The 17,477-nt window shown below is 33.9% G+C and overlaps 1 protein-coding gene across 6 annotated transcripts in view; it reads right to left on the bottom strand.

Annotated features, from left to right (window-relative positions):
- Positions 1-553: 553 nt before the first annotated feature.
- Positions 554-17,477, bottom strand: part of Elf1 (E74 like ETS transcription factor 1) — a 108,315-nt gene continuing 91,391 nt past the window's right edge. For all 6 annotated transcript variants that reach the window (XM_077795208.1, XM_026399558.2, XM_026399564.2 and 3 more), the window contains exons 6-9: positions 12,840-12,923; positions 11,909-12,101; positions 9,366-9,812; positions 554-2,393 (exon numbers count right to left, since the gene is read on the bottom strand). In XM_077795208.1, coding sequence (XP_077651334.1) covers positions 1,790-2,393; positions 9,366-9,812; positions 11,909-12,101; positions 12,840-12,923 — 1,328 coding nt within the window. In that variant the 3' untranslated portion in view covers positions 554-1,789. The remainder of the gene's footprint in view (positions 2,394-9,365; positions 9,813-11,908; positions 12,102-12,839; positions 12,924-17,477) is intronic.

Genomic DNA, 17,477 nt, shown 5'->3' with positions numbered 1-17,477 from the left:
TGTCTGTAACTGTTAAGAGGTAGGACCTTTAAGATTATCATCACCAGAGTAGATCTGTTATAAAAGCAGCCCCCTTTTCTGCTGTCATGAATGACTCAAGAAATGCCAGTATCATACTTCCTGGTCTCCAGAACTGTGACAAGGATCCCACCACCTCCACCCCACCCCACCCACCCCATTATGGGGATTGAACACAAGGGCCCTCTACATCCCCAGCTCCAACCCTCAATCCATTTAAAAAAAAATATTTGACAGTTGCCAAGACTGATCCTTCTGCCCCAGTCTCTGAAATTTCTTAAATTTCCACTGCACCCACCTGAGAAATAAATTTGTATATATATATAATCATTTAGTAGTAACACTGTAAATACTAGCCAACAATCTCTGTACACTTGTTAAGAAATTTTTGCCCAAAAACAAATAGAGAATTTCACGATTTATTTAATAAACCAATTAAAGATACAAAAAATGTTTAGAGGATTCCAAAATTTAAATTTTCATTTAAATACAAATTCAGTTTATAATATGAAAACATATAACATTAGACCTCTAAACATGATTTTTTTCATCTACAAAATTTTTACTAGAAAAGTTTGCAGAAAACAATTTTTATTGTGACACTAAATGTACATTATTTACAGTTGAAAAATCTAAAAACTATTTCATTTCAGAAACTTGGATATATGTGTATGCAATTCCCTTCCCCTCTCCACCCCCAGTAAAAAATAATCCAAAATATAAAGCTATTATGCTTTTATAACAAATGACTACTCAAGCCAGATTAGCCCAAGACTCAAGTTGTTTTCTTGGTCTTTAAGAATGTGCTTTGACTTTCTTAGAATAGCAGTATACCATTTAACACTCAGCAACAAAAGTTTACTATAATGGACCACAGTACACAGTGATCTAAAGAATTAATGAAAAAAAAATTAGGATGAATTTATGGCAGATTTTATCGATAATAGAGTGAATTTTGTACGGATCACTTATTTTTCTATAATATTTAAGCTATATTGCTTTAGGAAATAACTTGATAATGTTTTAATTGATAATTTTAAAATACAGGTGTTAGAATAAAAATTTAAAACTAGAAGGGAAACTAGAGATCATTTACTCCTATGCGTCCCTTATGAGAACTGAGGCCCAAAAAGAATCAAGTGGTTTGCATTGTCCAAGTTTACACAGCTAACTAGGGGGAGAACCACTCTTAGGATGATATTTTATACTACTCTGCTGAAACAAGTTGAGCCATATCATGGGCATATTTCAATTTTTAATGTTACTTTTTTATAGTTTGTTATACAGTACAACCAACTAAAGTCAATCTAAGAGACATAATTTTAACAAAGAATAAAATAAATTGCTTGCATTTTAGAGTCAAGACTTAACTTATACAAGTGGAATGAAAATGCTTCCTATATAAATTTCCTGTTGCCTTACATTTAAGTAATGTATTTACAAAAGAATCAAAACAGCTAATACAATGTAAAATTAGAAAAGAAACTTTAAAAATGTTTATGGTATAACAACTGAAAAAAAAATCTCAAAAGGATATCTTCATAGTATAAAATGCCTGTTCCTTCACAATTGAATTCTGAAACATTTGGAGAATAAAGAGAAACACTTGGGTTTTACTCCCTCAACTAACAAAATCAAAATTAACTCAATTATTTTTTTTAACAATCGCAAAATTAGGAACCTCTGTAGATTTATCTTAGAATCAGTTTACAAACAACTGAAAATGAGTTCAATTATAAAACAATCATCCATAAATCCTTTGGTACATTATTTAAAAAGAGTTGGGTTCCAGCAGTTCATTTTGTTTCATAGCTACCTGAGAGGCAAATCCATTGGTACTGGATACCACCATCACATAAGGTTGTGGCTGTTGCTCAGTTTTCTCAGTATCTTCTTTCAAATGATCTTCAATCTCCTTTTTTTCCACTTCTTGTATAAGAGTTTTTGTCTCTTGAGCTTTGATAACTGAAGTAATTACAGTGCCAGGAGGGTGAGCAACGAGTTGTGAACTTCGAGGAGAAAAGGTCACCACAGGTGTAGTAGCACTGAAGGACGGGGATGAAGTCATACTGACGGTTCCATTGCAAATGGACTGAACATTGCTAGTAAGAACCTGTTGTACATGGGCAGGGCTAAAGACAATTGAAGGAGGAGAGCCTGCCTTCTGTGATGGTAGCATGACATTTTCTTTCAGTACTGTCATGGGCTGTGATGATGGAATAGCTTGTAAAATAAATTTCTGAGATCCAGCACTGGCTGATGGATCTGTGCTGGCTATTACCGTTGTAAGTGGCACCGTTTGGAGTGTTACTGTGTGCAACTGCTGATTCCCAGGAGACACGACCACTGGAACTTGGGTTGGAGCCTGTATAGTCCTATTGAGATAACCAAATAAAAGTGAGACAGCATATTCATTATTGAAACCTTAATACTTGACAAGTCGTCCTGAAAAAATACAAGTCTGGCATTTCAAATGCTGTTTCCCATATATTTTACAGAATAATAAACATCATGCCAGGTATACATCATACATATTTTATCTCTGAAACCATTCATAATGATATTATCCATGAGTGCTATTTAAAAAAAAAAAACCTCTGTATAAAGTGCCACATCAACACATCTGGCACACCAATTTTGGTGAGGAAGGAGGAGATATGGAAATGCTTAATAGTAAGGAAGTTAGGTACAAGCTATTGGGGGGGGGGGGACTGGGAAAGTTGGTATGGTGGCACCTGCCTGTAATCCCAGTGACTTGGGAGGCTGAGACAGGAGGATTGCAAGTTCAAGGCCAGCTTGGGCAATTTAAGGAGACCCTGTTTCAAATAATAATAAAGGGTTAAGGATGTGGCTCAGTGGTGGGGTGTCCTGGGATCATTCCCCAATACCACAGCAAAAACAAAAAAGTTTGAAGAAAAAACTAGGAAATTAAAATCAAATCTGATTCATTTTTTAAAATACTTACAGGATAATATCAATGTGCTCATCCATAATAATTACCAAACTTCGTGATTTTCAATGTTTTTAAAATAACATATAAAGAGGCAAAATGCTCTATTAACTAAAACAAAATCCCTGTCTTAAATGTACATATGACAGAGTTCTTAGGATTTTAATAGCTCATAATTCATATGTATTTACATAAAACAAGTCAGGATTATAATTTTTTGAGAGTTCTTAGGCTGATAGCATAAAATAAGGTCAAGCTTTGACAAAAATAAAATAGGAGCATGTTTTAGCAATTTTGTAGGCCTAAATTTTCACAAACTTTAGTTACAGAGCTACAATTTAACATAATCTCATTTATTAAAAAGGTACATAAATGATATCATGAGGCAATCTAACTTTAAAAGTTCACACCTGTGAAAGTTATAATTTGGGTCACTATTATATAAAAAATAGTTGAAAAACTGCATCTGGATATCTACTATCTTCTCTGAATTCTGTAAAGAATTTTATAAAAGATACTTAGCTGTTATTTTAAATGGCTAAATGCTAGGTTAGAGTCCCCATAAACTAGGTTATTAAAGCTAAATTTTAGTATGCTATAGTTATGTGGACTGTCACATGTGAGAAATGAAATTCTTGAGAAAATAAATGGGATAGGTGGAAAGATAAAATAAAAACCCAGTACAACTTAGGGAGAACTTCAAAGTATGTGGGAAGACACAGGATGACTAGAGCCTACCCATTCACGTGTGATAGTGATTCACAAATTCAGACTGCCACTCAAGTCATCATTGTGAGCATCAGTCTACAGCAGGATATTAACAGCTCTCTTGAAGGACAAAGCTAGAAGAGATCATGAGTGGGGTATAAAGATTTAATAGGTAGGCAGAATATGGCTGGGAATAAAGGCCAGATGAGCTAATACTAGGCAGGAATGGACAAAGTGGGAGGACACCATCACTTTGGGAGTCAGGGAGCTTTTCCAAAACACACTGTGCCTTTGCCATCTCTTTTCCCACCTGAATTGGAGTAACTTTGGTGGAATGAGAGTCTGAGTATGGTACCCTAGAGCCAAATACCATTTTAAAAATAAGGTCCCAAAAGGCTTTCCAGGACAATAGCTTACATACAGGTACTCTAGGTAAAACAGTACTTGGCATATAGTTAACACAGATTCTATAATATGTATAGCCTTGTCATGTTGTATAAACACATTTCCTCCATTTTACATGTAAAAAGAGGTTAACAGCTTGCATAAGATAACCAGTAAGATAAGAAAGAGACCATCTGACTGCAGACACTCTATGTGTCTATATAGAAACTCTATAGTCAGGCACTATTACAACATACTTCTACCTCTGGAGTTCTGAATAATTTCAGCTAAGATGAATATTTACAATTATATTCTTAAACTACAGGCCATTTTAACTCTGATATCTCTTCCCCTTTTCCTTCTCTAAGATATGGCAGAAACAATAATGTACTTTAAAATTGTCTACATTACTAATTAGGGCTACCATTAGGCAGTTAATGCTTCTGTTCAAATTTTTTAAAAAAATATTTTATCTTTTAGTTATAGTTGGACACAATACCTTTATTTTTATTTATTTATTTTTTATGTGGTGCTGAGGATCGAACCTAGGACCTCACATGTGTTAGGCGAGTGCTCTACTGCTCAGCCACAACCCCAGCCCCTTTTGTTCGAATTTTTAAAAGACAAGTCTTTTCTAGTTTGAGAAACTAGACTGTCTGTCAGAAAATACACATAATTATATATGATATATACAATGTAAATATGATGGTTATTTGAACAAATTTTAAAACAAATTTTAAATATATCCCATTATATTATATAACAGAGTATATTTTAGTTACTTTTTAAAACCTTCCTAAGCTGCTTATAACCAATTTATAATTCATCAAAATTTCTGAGATGGGCTGGGATTGTGGCTCAGTGGTAGAGCACTTGCCTAGCATGTGTGAGGCACTGGGTTTGATTCTTAGCACCACATAAAAATAAATTAATTAAAATAAAGATCCATCAACGTCTAAAATTTTTTTAAAAAATTTTTGAGGCTAAGAAAGATAATATAACTTTTGTTGAAGATCTTTTGGGAAGTGATTATCACAACGACCTGTAAGTATTATGATCTTTATTCTACAAATGAGGAGCCACTCAAAATGTTTAGTTCATTTTCACATTTAATAACTGGCAAGGCTGGAAGGTAATGGTTACCTTCTTCCCCCCTTCACCACGCTGCACTTAAGGTAAATTACAAACTGTACATGTAGATACACTGGGCAGGGGGGAGGGTACAGGGGATTTAACCCAGGGTCTCTTTACCACTGCTACATCCCCAACCCTTTTTATTTTGAGACAAGATCTCTCTAAGTTGCTGAGGCTTGCTTTTAACTTGGGATCCACCTGCCTCAGCCTCCAAAACTGCCTGGATTATAGGCGTGGCCACCATGCCCAGCTAAAAGGCATTAAGACAAGTCAGGCATGGTGGAGCAAACCTGTAATCCTAGCTACTTAGAAGGCTGAAACAGGAGAATTATAAATTAAGACCAGCCTCAGCAATTTAGCAAGATCCTGTCTTAAAAAAAAAAAAAAAAAAAAAAAAAAGGGAGCTGATAGAGCACCCCTGGAATTCAATCCCCAATACCCCACTAAGACAAACTCTTAGTGCTTGAATAAATATTAGAGAAGAAGTAGTTAGGCTAGGTAGACTTCAAGTTTACCAATGGACAATTTTGTGAAAATATTTTATCAGAGATTTTTTTTTTATTTGCAGTACTGAGGACTGAACCTAGGGGCACTCTACCATTAATTACATCCATAGACCATTTTGGAACAGGGTCAGTGGTTTAGTTTTGTTGTTTCTTGGACTAACATGAAGCCAGAGTCAAATCAAAATTTGTAAAAACTAAACACAAATGCTATAAATCAAAAAAGTTTAGTTGACTAAACATAGATAAATGCAATTTATGAGATAAAAATAAATGGGTGAAGGAAATACACTGAGATGCTACATGCCTCGCTGTAAATAAATGACAGTTCATGTGATCTGTTATAAATCAGTAGGTAATGTGGCAAATCATCAAGCTCACTGCTTTGGACTAAACTGCTTGCATTAAAATGCTCTCTCCACCACGTACTAGATATAACCAAGCTCCTGCACCTCTGTTTCAGTTTCCTTACCTGTAAGATAGGAATTTCAGTGGCAGTGGTGGGGATTGCATACTAGGTAAGCACTCTGCCAAATGAACTACACCTCCAGCCCTTCAATTTTTAAAAAATTTTTTGAAATGTATTTATTTATTTATTTTGAGATAGGATTTTTCTAAGTTGCCCAGGAAGTACTTCAACTTTAAATACTCTTGCCCCAGCCTCCCAAGAAGCTGGGATTATAGATATGCACTGCTATGCCCAGCTAAAATGGAAATATCACTCACATCTCATTGAACTGTAAGAATTCTATATATCACTATATGTAAAGTAAAATATAAAAAGTTCTGCGTGTCAAATTCTTACTATAATAATTGAAAAATCTATATTTTAAATTATATATGTTCTACTTCCTCTCAACCACAGTGAGAAAAAATCTTTAAAAGGCCCCTGTTTTTATTAGTCATAAAAATGAGCAATGTAATCAAACTACTATTTATTTTCCCAGGATAATGGTTATTTAGAATAATATCTATTCTTATGAGTTATGGGTTGAAGTTATTTAGAGGTAAAAGTCAAGATAATCTTAACTTACTTGATAAATAGTAAAACAGAAAAAAAAACCCAGGTCATAAACTAATCTACAGAGAAAAGGTAAAGTGCTACCAATTTTTGAATCTAGGTGCATGGTAAATAGGTATTTATTAAATACTATTTTGACTTTTCCACATTTTGAAATTTTTATAATAAAAAGCTGGGTAATTATAAAATACAACTTCAAAAAATAAAATATCACTATCTTATCAGAAATTATTCTAATAAAAACCAATAATGTCAAAATTTCAGAGTGATATGTTCAATTTGCTTGAGGTTCATGCTCTTCAACTGAGCTATATCCCCAACTCTATTAAAGGTTAAACTGCTTGAAAACAAGTAGAATTTGGGGAAAGAAATAAAAGATAAGACAAATGACAGAAAAAATTTTAAATATATATGATTTTAAAATGTGAGTATATATACATATAAAGGAATGATTTACTACAATAAGAATGTAAGTTTTAACTTGAAAATGTTAAATTTTATATTGCTTCATTCTATAAATAGCCCATTTAAAAAACTCCTTATTCTAAAATGAGGGAAAAAAATGAATACATGCACTACTTCAAAATAAACTCTAAAATGTGAATGTTTAGGCACTAGGAAAATGATAATGGATAAAATATGGCTCCTACATAGCTAAATATGTAAGAGGCAGGCATTAAAATCAACTGAAATGACAGCTGTATGTAACAAACAGAAGATAGTATGGCCAGGCAATCAGCTTAAACTGGAGATCAAGAAAGAAGTATACGAGGCTAAGAGTTGAGGTAACCAAAACTGGACATATTTTATCTGAACACGGATTTAACAAGAATTGCAAGAAAGCAATCTAAAAAAGCTAGTTTAGAAATGACTTGTAGTAATACAGGTTGCACCTTCCTAATCCAAAAATACAAAATTCAAAGTGTTCCCAAATCTGAAACAAGTGGAAAATTCCTAACCTCATGTGACAGCTCACTGTCAAAATATTGTATACAATTACCTTCAGTCTATATGAATGAGATATATATATAAAACATTAGTGAATTTGGTGTTTAGACTTGGTCCTATCCAAAATAAAGCTCTTTATGTATATGCAAATATTCCAAAATCCAATATAAAATTCAAAATCTGAAACACTTCTGATCTCAAACATTTCAGATAAGGGATATATAACATGTATATAGCCTAATCTGAAAAAACATATTGGAATCCGGGCAGATTTCATGGAACTGTCAGGGTATTCTAGAAATGAAATTCGAAAGGGACACTAAGGACAGTTTTTAAACCATTGGGAGGAAATAGATAGCTTTGAATTTTTCTGGCAAGTCTTAGAATATTTTAATAAGTGTCACTGGGTATCATTCACAAATTGACTTTCAGAGTAATATCTAATACAGTATTTGCAATTTAATACTTTTCAAAGCTAGAGGCATTTTTTAATTCTAAAATGGAAATTTTCAATACAATTGCTATAAAATTCCACTTAATCCCTCCAACAGTTGGGTCCCGCTGTCTAGATGTAGCCATTTGTGTCTGTTAGCACATATACACACAATGGTAAGATGACAATCTAGAATCTAGTGGGAGGAACCATATATTCCCAAATACATAATCATATGGTAACAAACTAACAGGAAATAAAACACTAGAAGGTAAATGCTTGAGATTATATCATTCCTGTCTAATAAAAAAGAAAAAAATCAACTTGAATCATTTGGAAAATTTAAGATTTTCCCAATAGCAAAAATTTTAATTTGTACGAAAGGCTGAATTATCCAAGTGTGTTCTTGATTCTAGGTAAAATTAACTTGTATCAAGACAACTGAACCAACACCTCAGCATTTATATTATGGAATATTCAAACATAGTATGGAAATCTGGAAATGATAATAATCACTTTTATTTGTTTTGGAAGGGTTCCTGTGTGCTGTTACATTTCATGTTCTTGAAATTCATGACAGTATAAACAGGCAAAACAACAAAAGCTGTTAAATATCCATTGACTTGTATTCCTTATTCCTTGCCCCTATTCTAAGATCAGGTAAGGGCAGTCCCAAAATTCTTTAGAAAATCAATCTAAAGCAGGGTTTTCTTGGTCAGCATCTATACTCAGGCTCTTAGACAAGTATGATTTTTAAACTGAGAAAACTGCTTTTCCAAATTCTGGCACTCTGAAGCCTGAAAAAGACAACTTTAAATTTTTAGCCTCCCCACTTGTTTGAACTTGTAGAAGTATTCCATAGTAGGATCTTCCCAAGTAAAAACATTTCTTTTTTGGAACTCAGTACATTCTTAATGTCAAAGTATGACAATCTATGTTGAATTTTTTCAGATTCTGACTTGATTTGAAAAAAAATCTGAAACACTTCTCTGGATTTTTCTTACCTTTGGGACATTCCTTATATGGGTCTATCTAGCTATAGTTAAAGTGATAGAATAACATCAAATAATGTTAAAGTTTAAAAATAAGGAATCACTGATACAATCAGAGGGCTAATACAATACATATGGTTCCTGAAATAGTCTGTTAACCAAAAGTTCTAGCTTAAAATAAAATGTTCACTTCTGAACCCTGACCCACTTAATAAATAATGGTGCTGGTCAGAAACATATAGAAATTATGCATAGGAACTTTGGTTTTTCTCACCTAATGCTCTGAACAGAGGAATTTAATGTTTCTTCTTGCATGCTATTGGTTACAGTTGCTTCTCCTTCTGCAACAGCTTGTACTGGCTGTACTACATGAACTGTCCGGAAGAGCTGGGTAGGATATGGAGACTGTGAGGGCTGCATTGTCCTCAAAACTTCTGATGGCTGTGTAACTTCTATAGGATCTTTGGGTTTTGTAGCTTTAGAACTCCCTGGCTTTAGAACTGTAGTGGCTCCTTTTATCCCTGGACTTGAAGATACTCTTGATCGGCTTGCTTGATTCCTACTTGAAGTGGTTGATGAAGATAGTGATGGATCTGAAGACTCTATGCTGGAACTTGGATCCTCATCATCTATGTATATAAGATCTTTTGGCATTTCTTTAAACTGATATACCAAGCGCTGACCTTCCACTTTTGCAAGAATACCCCTTTGGTAATAGTACCTATTCAAAGCAGATAATTTCATCAATATCCTATTCAATCAATCAAATTAAAATAATATTCAATAAAAACAATTTTCCTAATCATAAGCAACTTTAAAGTTAGAATCAAACAAGTGAAAAATTTTCTGAATTAAGGACAGTTACCTTATATAGGATAAACTTAACACTTAGAGAGAGAAAAGTCATTATTGCCAATTAAATCTAAAGTCAATTCTGATTAGGGTACCGTTGAAAAGTAACCAGTCTTCAATTTTCTTCCTTTCTCTATCTTGCTGCTAACTTTCTGGGATAATCAACTATCCTACATATATCAAGAAACTGTTTCCTCTCCATAGCTTCCTGTAACATTAATATGAGTTTAAATTTTATTCAGATTTGTGTGCAAACTTTAATGATGTACAGTACAGAGATCCAAATAGTCTGTCATTGATTTTAACAAAATCAAGAGCCAAAACAAAGTGTAAGCTAAATAAACCAAAAACTTGAACTAGTTCTAATTTTTGTTGTTATTGTTTATTTAGGTACTAGGGATTAAACTCCGGGGTGCTTTACCACATCTTTAATCCCTTTCTTATTTTGAGACAGGATCTCAATAAATTGCTGAGGATCTAAGAAGAGTTCTAGTTTAAGACTGTCAAAAAGATTATTCTAAAAGATTATTCAGATCATTCTTTTTTTTTTTTAACTACTGGAGATTGATACCTGGGGCACTTTACCACTGAGCTATATCACCATCCCTTTTTATTTTTTGAAGCACGGTCTCACTTGTGCTGAGGCTGACCTAACTGCCTCAGCCTACAGAGATGCTAGGATTACAGGCATGTGCCATCATGCCTAGTCAGATCATTCCTATTTTTAATCTTTCTCAAATATGTGCATATATTGAGAATAAATGACATGATCCCAGAAAAATAAAGTAAAAGCAAGCTTAAGAATAAAATGGTACCTCATTCAAAATTTCTAATATTAATACTGAAGTATGAATCTATTCCATTAAAATAAATAACATCATACCTGAGCTTCATGTTTAAAAATGAACTTCTTACAAGTACCTGCACTACCACTATTGGTATTTGGGGCTAAATTTAAACATAATGGTTCAAAATATGAGCCCTACAGTTCACATACAATTTCTAATGATAGATATTTTCTTAGTAAACTATAGGTTAAGTATGTCTTATCTAAAATACTTGGAACCAAAACATATTTCATATTTAGGGTTTTTTTTTTGAGTTTTTGAATATCTGCATATAGACTTTACTTATTGTGCATCCCTAATACAAATCACCCAAATTTGGAAATACTCAAAAAATCCAACACTTTTTATCTTTTTGGTTTTGTTTGTTTTTTGAAGTGCTGGAGATTAAACCCAGGTCTTTGCACATGCTAGGCACTGTACCACTGAGCCTCTTCCCCCAGCCTCTCAAAATCCAAAACCTTTTAGGCACCACAACTTTTTTGCTCAAAAAGTGTCAGATTTGTAGCATTTTGAAATCAGATTTTTGTTTAGTTCAACCTGTATCTGTTGTTGTTTCCTTTTTTTAAGAAGGAAAATATCTTCCCTGGTTAGAATAAGCTTTTAGTTTGAATGTGCACTGATTTCTACAAGAATTGTGGTTTTAAAAAAATTATTATTTCTTCAGTTATACATGATGGTAGAATCCATTTTGACATAATTTACAAGCATGGAATATATTTTGCTCTAATTCAGACCCCTATACCTCTCCTTCCCCTTCCCTCTCCCCATCCCCACTGATCCCTTCCTTCTCCTAATCTTTCTGCCATGTACCTATAGTTATTTTTTAAATTAATTTCTTATGGATGTACACAACAGTGAGATTCACTGTGGTATATTCATACATGTACATAGGAAAGTTATGTCAGATTCACTTCACAGTCTTTCCTTTTCCTATCCCCCCGCCCCCCACCTTCCCTCCATTCACCTTTGTCTATTCCACTAAACCTCTAAACAATTGTTGTTTTGTAACTCAATAAAATTCTCTTCTTTAATCCCTTAGTTTTTAAAAAGTTACCTATTTTTTCAATACCTAGGAAATGGTATTCTTAACAACAACAAAAAAAAAACCTTCACACACCTGAGCGCTCTTCCCATGGTCTCATAATTCATATCAGGTTTGTTTTTGTGTTTTCCCCACAACCTGGATACTGCTTTAGAATCTACCAGTTTAAAAATGCCTTTTTCTCGTTGAGTCCATTTGATGTATTTAGGACAAGTAGCTTTGTCCTGGAGCAGGGCCAGTAAAAATTCCCAAAGATAAATTGTATTTCCTGAAACAAAACAACTTATTTTTAAATGAACAAAATTTCATTTAAAAGAGCACAATAAAACAAAAAAAGTTCTGTAAACTATATTAACACAAAATTATTATATAATTCAGTTAGCATTGCCAATATATTCAGTTAGAATTGGTGATTTGATGTTCATAATTTTTAAGGTCTAAGAAAGAACTCTGAATCAGTCCTATGTAAGATGACTGAAAAGAGACAACATCTTACCCATTAGATTTGCAATGACTTAGGGAGAAAGCACTTCAAGATATTTTTTTTTCTATTTAAAAACCATTACATAGAAGAAACATGAAAGAATTATATGAAACTTTACATAGTTGTTGTCTTTATATTAGAACAAGTAGCATCAGCCATAACAGCTTTCTTCAAATTTGAGCAATGGTTATGAAAATACTAGAATTTCAAGACAACCTAATAATGTGTATGAACTGAAATCTAACAGGGCTGAATTCTTCCAAGAGCCTCATATTATTAAATGAATAAATGGATTATTTTGACATACAAATGAAAATAACTCAAAAGGATTTCTAGAGCTACCTTATTACCAGTTCATTTACAGAAATTGGCAACTCTATCTTATAAACATTGGTAGTAATATATTCCATTTCAATTTATCAAGAAAACTGGAGGTTTCTACTTAAAATATGAAGACATTATAAAGCAATCTCAATGTTACTTGGCCTGGAAGTATTATTGGGAAATTATAGCAGTACTTACCTTTCCCATCTTTGTTTTTCTTCTTCACAGATATATTTGGAGTAGTAGCTGGGGAATCTGGTCGTGGTGGTTTAGTTTTCCTCCCTGAAATCAGAATAACCGTGTAAATATCTGCCCTCAAAAATGAAAAATAATGAACAACTTAGCTATTTTTTTCATTTATCATAAATTTCAAAGGCCAAAATGTCTATACATAGGGCAATAAACTTGACCTTAAAATGCTTTTACTAAAAAATAATTTCAGTAAAAACTTAACATTAATGTAGGTTAGATCACAAACACATTTATGTAAGAAATGACTGACTCATCTGTAAAAATAAGGTTAAATTTCAAATATTGAATCTTGTCTTTGATGTAACCATATTGCATATTGCATAGTGCTTTCTTAAGAAATCGGGGAATATTCTTGACATTGATAAAACTTAGACTTAAAAAATTGGCCACATAGGTTTGTCTGACTCTTGGTTGTACAAGCTTTTTAAGGCAAGAGAAATGGATTTTGAGCTTTTCTCTCTTTATATAAAAGATATTTCTACATACATTTTCAAATGTTAGAAACTTTTCCATATTCTATAAATATAGAAAACATCTGAGGTAAAATGTGAACCACCTAATTGTTGAACCACCTAATTTATTCCTGTATATTTGATATGTGTTGGAGGCCTCAGATGTGCTAGGCAAGACTCTGCCAATGAGCTACATATATTCTTAGCCATTTTTTAAAAAAACTTTTTTCTAAAATATTTTTTTAGTTGTAGATGGACACAATATCTTTACTTATTTATTTTTATGTGGTGCTGAGGATGGAACCCAGTGCCTCACATGTGCAAGGCAAGCACTCCACCACTAGGCTATAGCCCCAGTCCCTCCTTCGCCATTTTTATTTCATTTTGAGACAGGGTTTCAATAAGTTGCCCAGGCTGGCCTCGAACTTACAATCCTCCTGGCTCAATCTTTGAGTAGCTGAGATTACAGGAAGCACCCACCATGCTTGGCTTGTGTATTTTTAAACACCTCAGTTTTCTATCTCTTGAAATTCTCAGCAAATTTTATGGTTATCCACCATCAATCTCTAAGTCCATCCTGACAGCCTAAATACAGATTGGTAAGTCTCTGTGATATACTTTTGCCACTCTTCTGGCAAAAATGCTTGGTAGCATTTTTTTTTTATTATTTTTTTATTGGTTGTTCACAACATTACAAAGCTCTTGACATATCATATTTCATACATTAGATTGAAGTGGGTTATGAACTCCCAATTTTACCCCAAATGCAGATTGCAGAATCACGTCGGTTACACATCCACAATTTTACATAATGCCGTATTAGTAACTGTTGTATTCTGCTACCTTTCCTATTCCCTACTATCCCCCCTCCCCTTCCCTCACATCTTCTCTCTCTACCCCATCTACTGTAATTCATTTCTCTCCTTGTTTATTTTCCCATTCCCCTCACAACCTCTTATATGTAATTTTGTATAGCAATGAGGGTATCCCTTCATTTCCATGCAATTTCCCTTTTCTCTCCCTTTCCCTCCCATCTCATGTCTCTGTTTAATGTTAATCTTTTCTTCCTGCTCTTCCTCCCTGCTCTGTTCTTAGTTGCTCTCATTATATCAAAGAAGACATTTGGTATTTGTTTTTTAGGGATTGGCTAGATTCACTAAGCATAATCTGCTCTAGTGCCATTCATTTCCCTGCAAACTCCATGATTTTGTCATTTTTTAGTGCTGCGTAATACTCCATGGTGTATAAATGCCACATTTTTTTTATCCATTCATCTATTGAAGGGCATCTGGGTTGGTTCCACAGTCTAGCTATTGTGAATTGTGCTGCTATGAACATCGATGTGGCAGTATCCCTGTAGTATGCTCTTTTAAGGTCTTCAGGGACTAGTCCGAGAAGGGCAATAGCTGGGTCAAATGGTGGTTCCATTCCCAGCTTTCCCAGGAATCTCCATACTGCTTTCCAAATTGGCCGCACCAATTTGCAGTCAAACCAGCAATGTACAAGTGTACCCTTTTCTCCACATCCTCGCCAGCACTTGTTGTTGTTTGACTTCATAGTGGCTGCCAATCTTACTGGAGTGAGATGGTATCTTAGGGTGGTTTTGATTTGCATTTCTCTGACTGCTAGAGATGGTGAGCATTTTTTCATGTACTTGTTGATTGATTGTATATCCTCCTCTGAGAAGTGTCTGTTCAGGTCCTTGGCCCATTTGTTATCTTATTGTCTAATTTTTTGAGTTCTTTGTATACTCTGGATATTAGGGCTCTATCTGAGAAGATGGAAAAATATACCCTGTTCATGGATAGGCAGAACTAACATTATCAAAATGGCGATATTACCAAAAGTTCTCTATAGGTTTAATGCAATGCCAATCAAAATCCCAACTGCATTTCTTGTAGAAATAGATAAAGCAATCATGAAATTCATATGGAAAAATAAAAGACCCAGAATAGCAAAAGCAATTCTAAGCAGGAAGTGTGAATCAGGCGGTATAGCGATACCAGATTTCAAACTATATTACAGAGCAATAGTGACAAAAACAGCATGGTACTGGTACCAAAACAGGCAGGTAGAACAATGGTATAGAATACAGGACACAGAGACTAATCCACAAAGTTACAAGTATCTTATATTTGGTAAAGGGGCTAAAATCATGCAATGGAGGAAGGATAGCATCTTCAACAAATGGTGTTGGGAAAACTGGAGATCCATATGCAACAAAATGAAACTGAATCCCTTTCTCTCGCCATGCACAAAAGTTAACTCAAAATGGATCAAGGAGCTTGATATCAAATCAGAGACTCTGCGTCTGATAGAAGAAAAAGTTGGCTCCGATCTACATATTGTGGGGTCGGGCTCCAAATTCCTTAATAGGACACCCATAGCACAAGAGTTAATAACAAGAATCAACAAATGGGACTTACTTAAACTAAAAAGTTTTTTCTCAGCAAGAGAAACAATAAGAGAGGTAAATAGGGAGCCTACATCATGGGAACAAATTTTTACTCCTCACACTTCAGATAGGGCCCTAATATCCAGAGTATACAAAGAACTCAAAAAATTAGACAATAAGGTAGCATTGTTGACTGTATTTAGTTGAGGCACTCATGCTGTCTGAATAAACTACCATTCTGTATATAGTTACTACCTCTCTTCCTCAATATTCTGGTCTAGATCACAGGGTGAATTTGGGGTGAATATAAGACAATAACTTAGAATACCAAAATTTTAGAGCTAAAAATCACAAGGTAAGTAACAACCTATCCCACGAAACTGAGTAGGAAAACATTTTTTAAATCATTTGGATGAGTAAGAGTATGGGGAAAAGGGGTCAGAAAAGCCTTTTTTTTCTTTTAAATTTTGTCTTAAGACTATCAAATGCCATAATCTTGGCTACTCAGGAAACTGAGACAGAAAGATTGAAAGTTCAAAGCCAGGCCTGGGCAACTTAATGAGACCCTGTCTCAAAATAAAAGGGAATAAATAGGTGGCAGGATGGGGGCTGAATGGTAGAATACTTGCACAGCATGCATTGGCCCTATAACCCTCAGCATTGTGGGGGTGAGGGGAGAAAAAGCCAAAAATATCTCTAGTAATACTTTCAGCATGTCAGACATCTGTAGAGAATTCCTTCATGAGGCAGATTCTCTGGCTATGTTTATGACAATAAATCATTAGAAACCAAGACTTTGGTAACCTATCGTCTTATTTTATACTATATACATGCTCTTCTGATAGAGGTAGGCAACAGGAATAAAGAAAATATCTAACTAGTTTAAGTCATGACAGACACTGTCCATAGCCTACGCAATAATCCATCATCTCCCTTACTATTTCAAGGTGGCAATATACACAGCTTCACATGAATTATAGCTTGGTTGGATACAAAATTCTTGATTTACAATTATTTCTTTGCCAGGCATGGTAGTGCATGCCTGTAAATCCCAGAGACTTGAGAAGTTGAAGCAGGAGGATCACACGTTCGAGGGCACCCTAGGTAACTTAGTAAGACCCTATGTCTAAATAAAAAATAAAAACGGCTGTAGATTCAGGAATTTTATGTACACATAAGCATATTCTTTTATCATTGGCTTCTTCCTTTAACATAAAAATTTTTGAAATTTATCCATTTTTGTTTTATGTATCAATGGTATGTTCTATTTATACTTGAATGATATTATATTGATATACCACCTGGTTAGTCAATCAGCAGTTGATAGACATTTGGTTTTTTTCTAGTTTTGGGCAAGTGAAAATATGGTTGCTAAAAATATTCAATATAAGTTTGTCTAAACATACACTTTCATTTCTTTTGTTTAAATATTTAGAATGACAAGGTTACAAGTATACATTAAAATTTTTAAGAAACTGACAAATTATTTCCCAAACAATTTTTCTTCATGAAGAAGGGGCCATCATAAGACTCAACTCATTTGTTTCTTGTCTCTCAGGTAACACTGACTTTTGTTTGACTGGTATCTATTATCATTGTTTCATATATTTTGCCTATTTTTAGTTGCTTCAGGTAGAAGGGTAAATCCATGTTCTATTATTCCATCTCAACTACAAGTAGAAGTTCCCCCTGGTCTTTTTAAAAATCTTGTTCTTTGATCATGTTATTAACCATGTT

The sequence above is a fragment of the Urocitellus parryii genome, chromosome 2, assembly GCF_045843805.1.
Source record: "Urocitellus parryii isolate mUroPar1 chromosome 2, mUroPar1.hap1, whole genome shotgun sequence".
NCBI lineage: Eukaryota > Metazoa > Chordata > Mammalia > Rodentia > Sciuridae > Urocitellus > Urocitellus parryii.
This window is presented reverse-complemented; position numbering and strand designations above follow the sequence as displayed.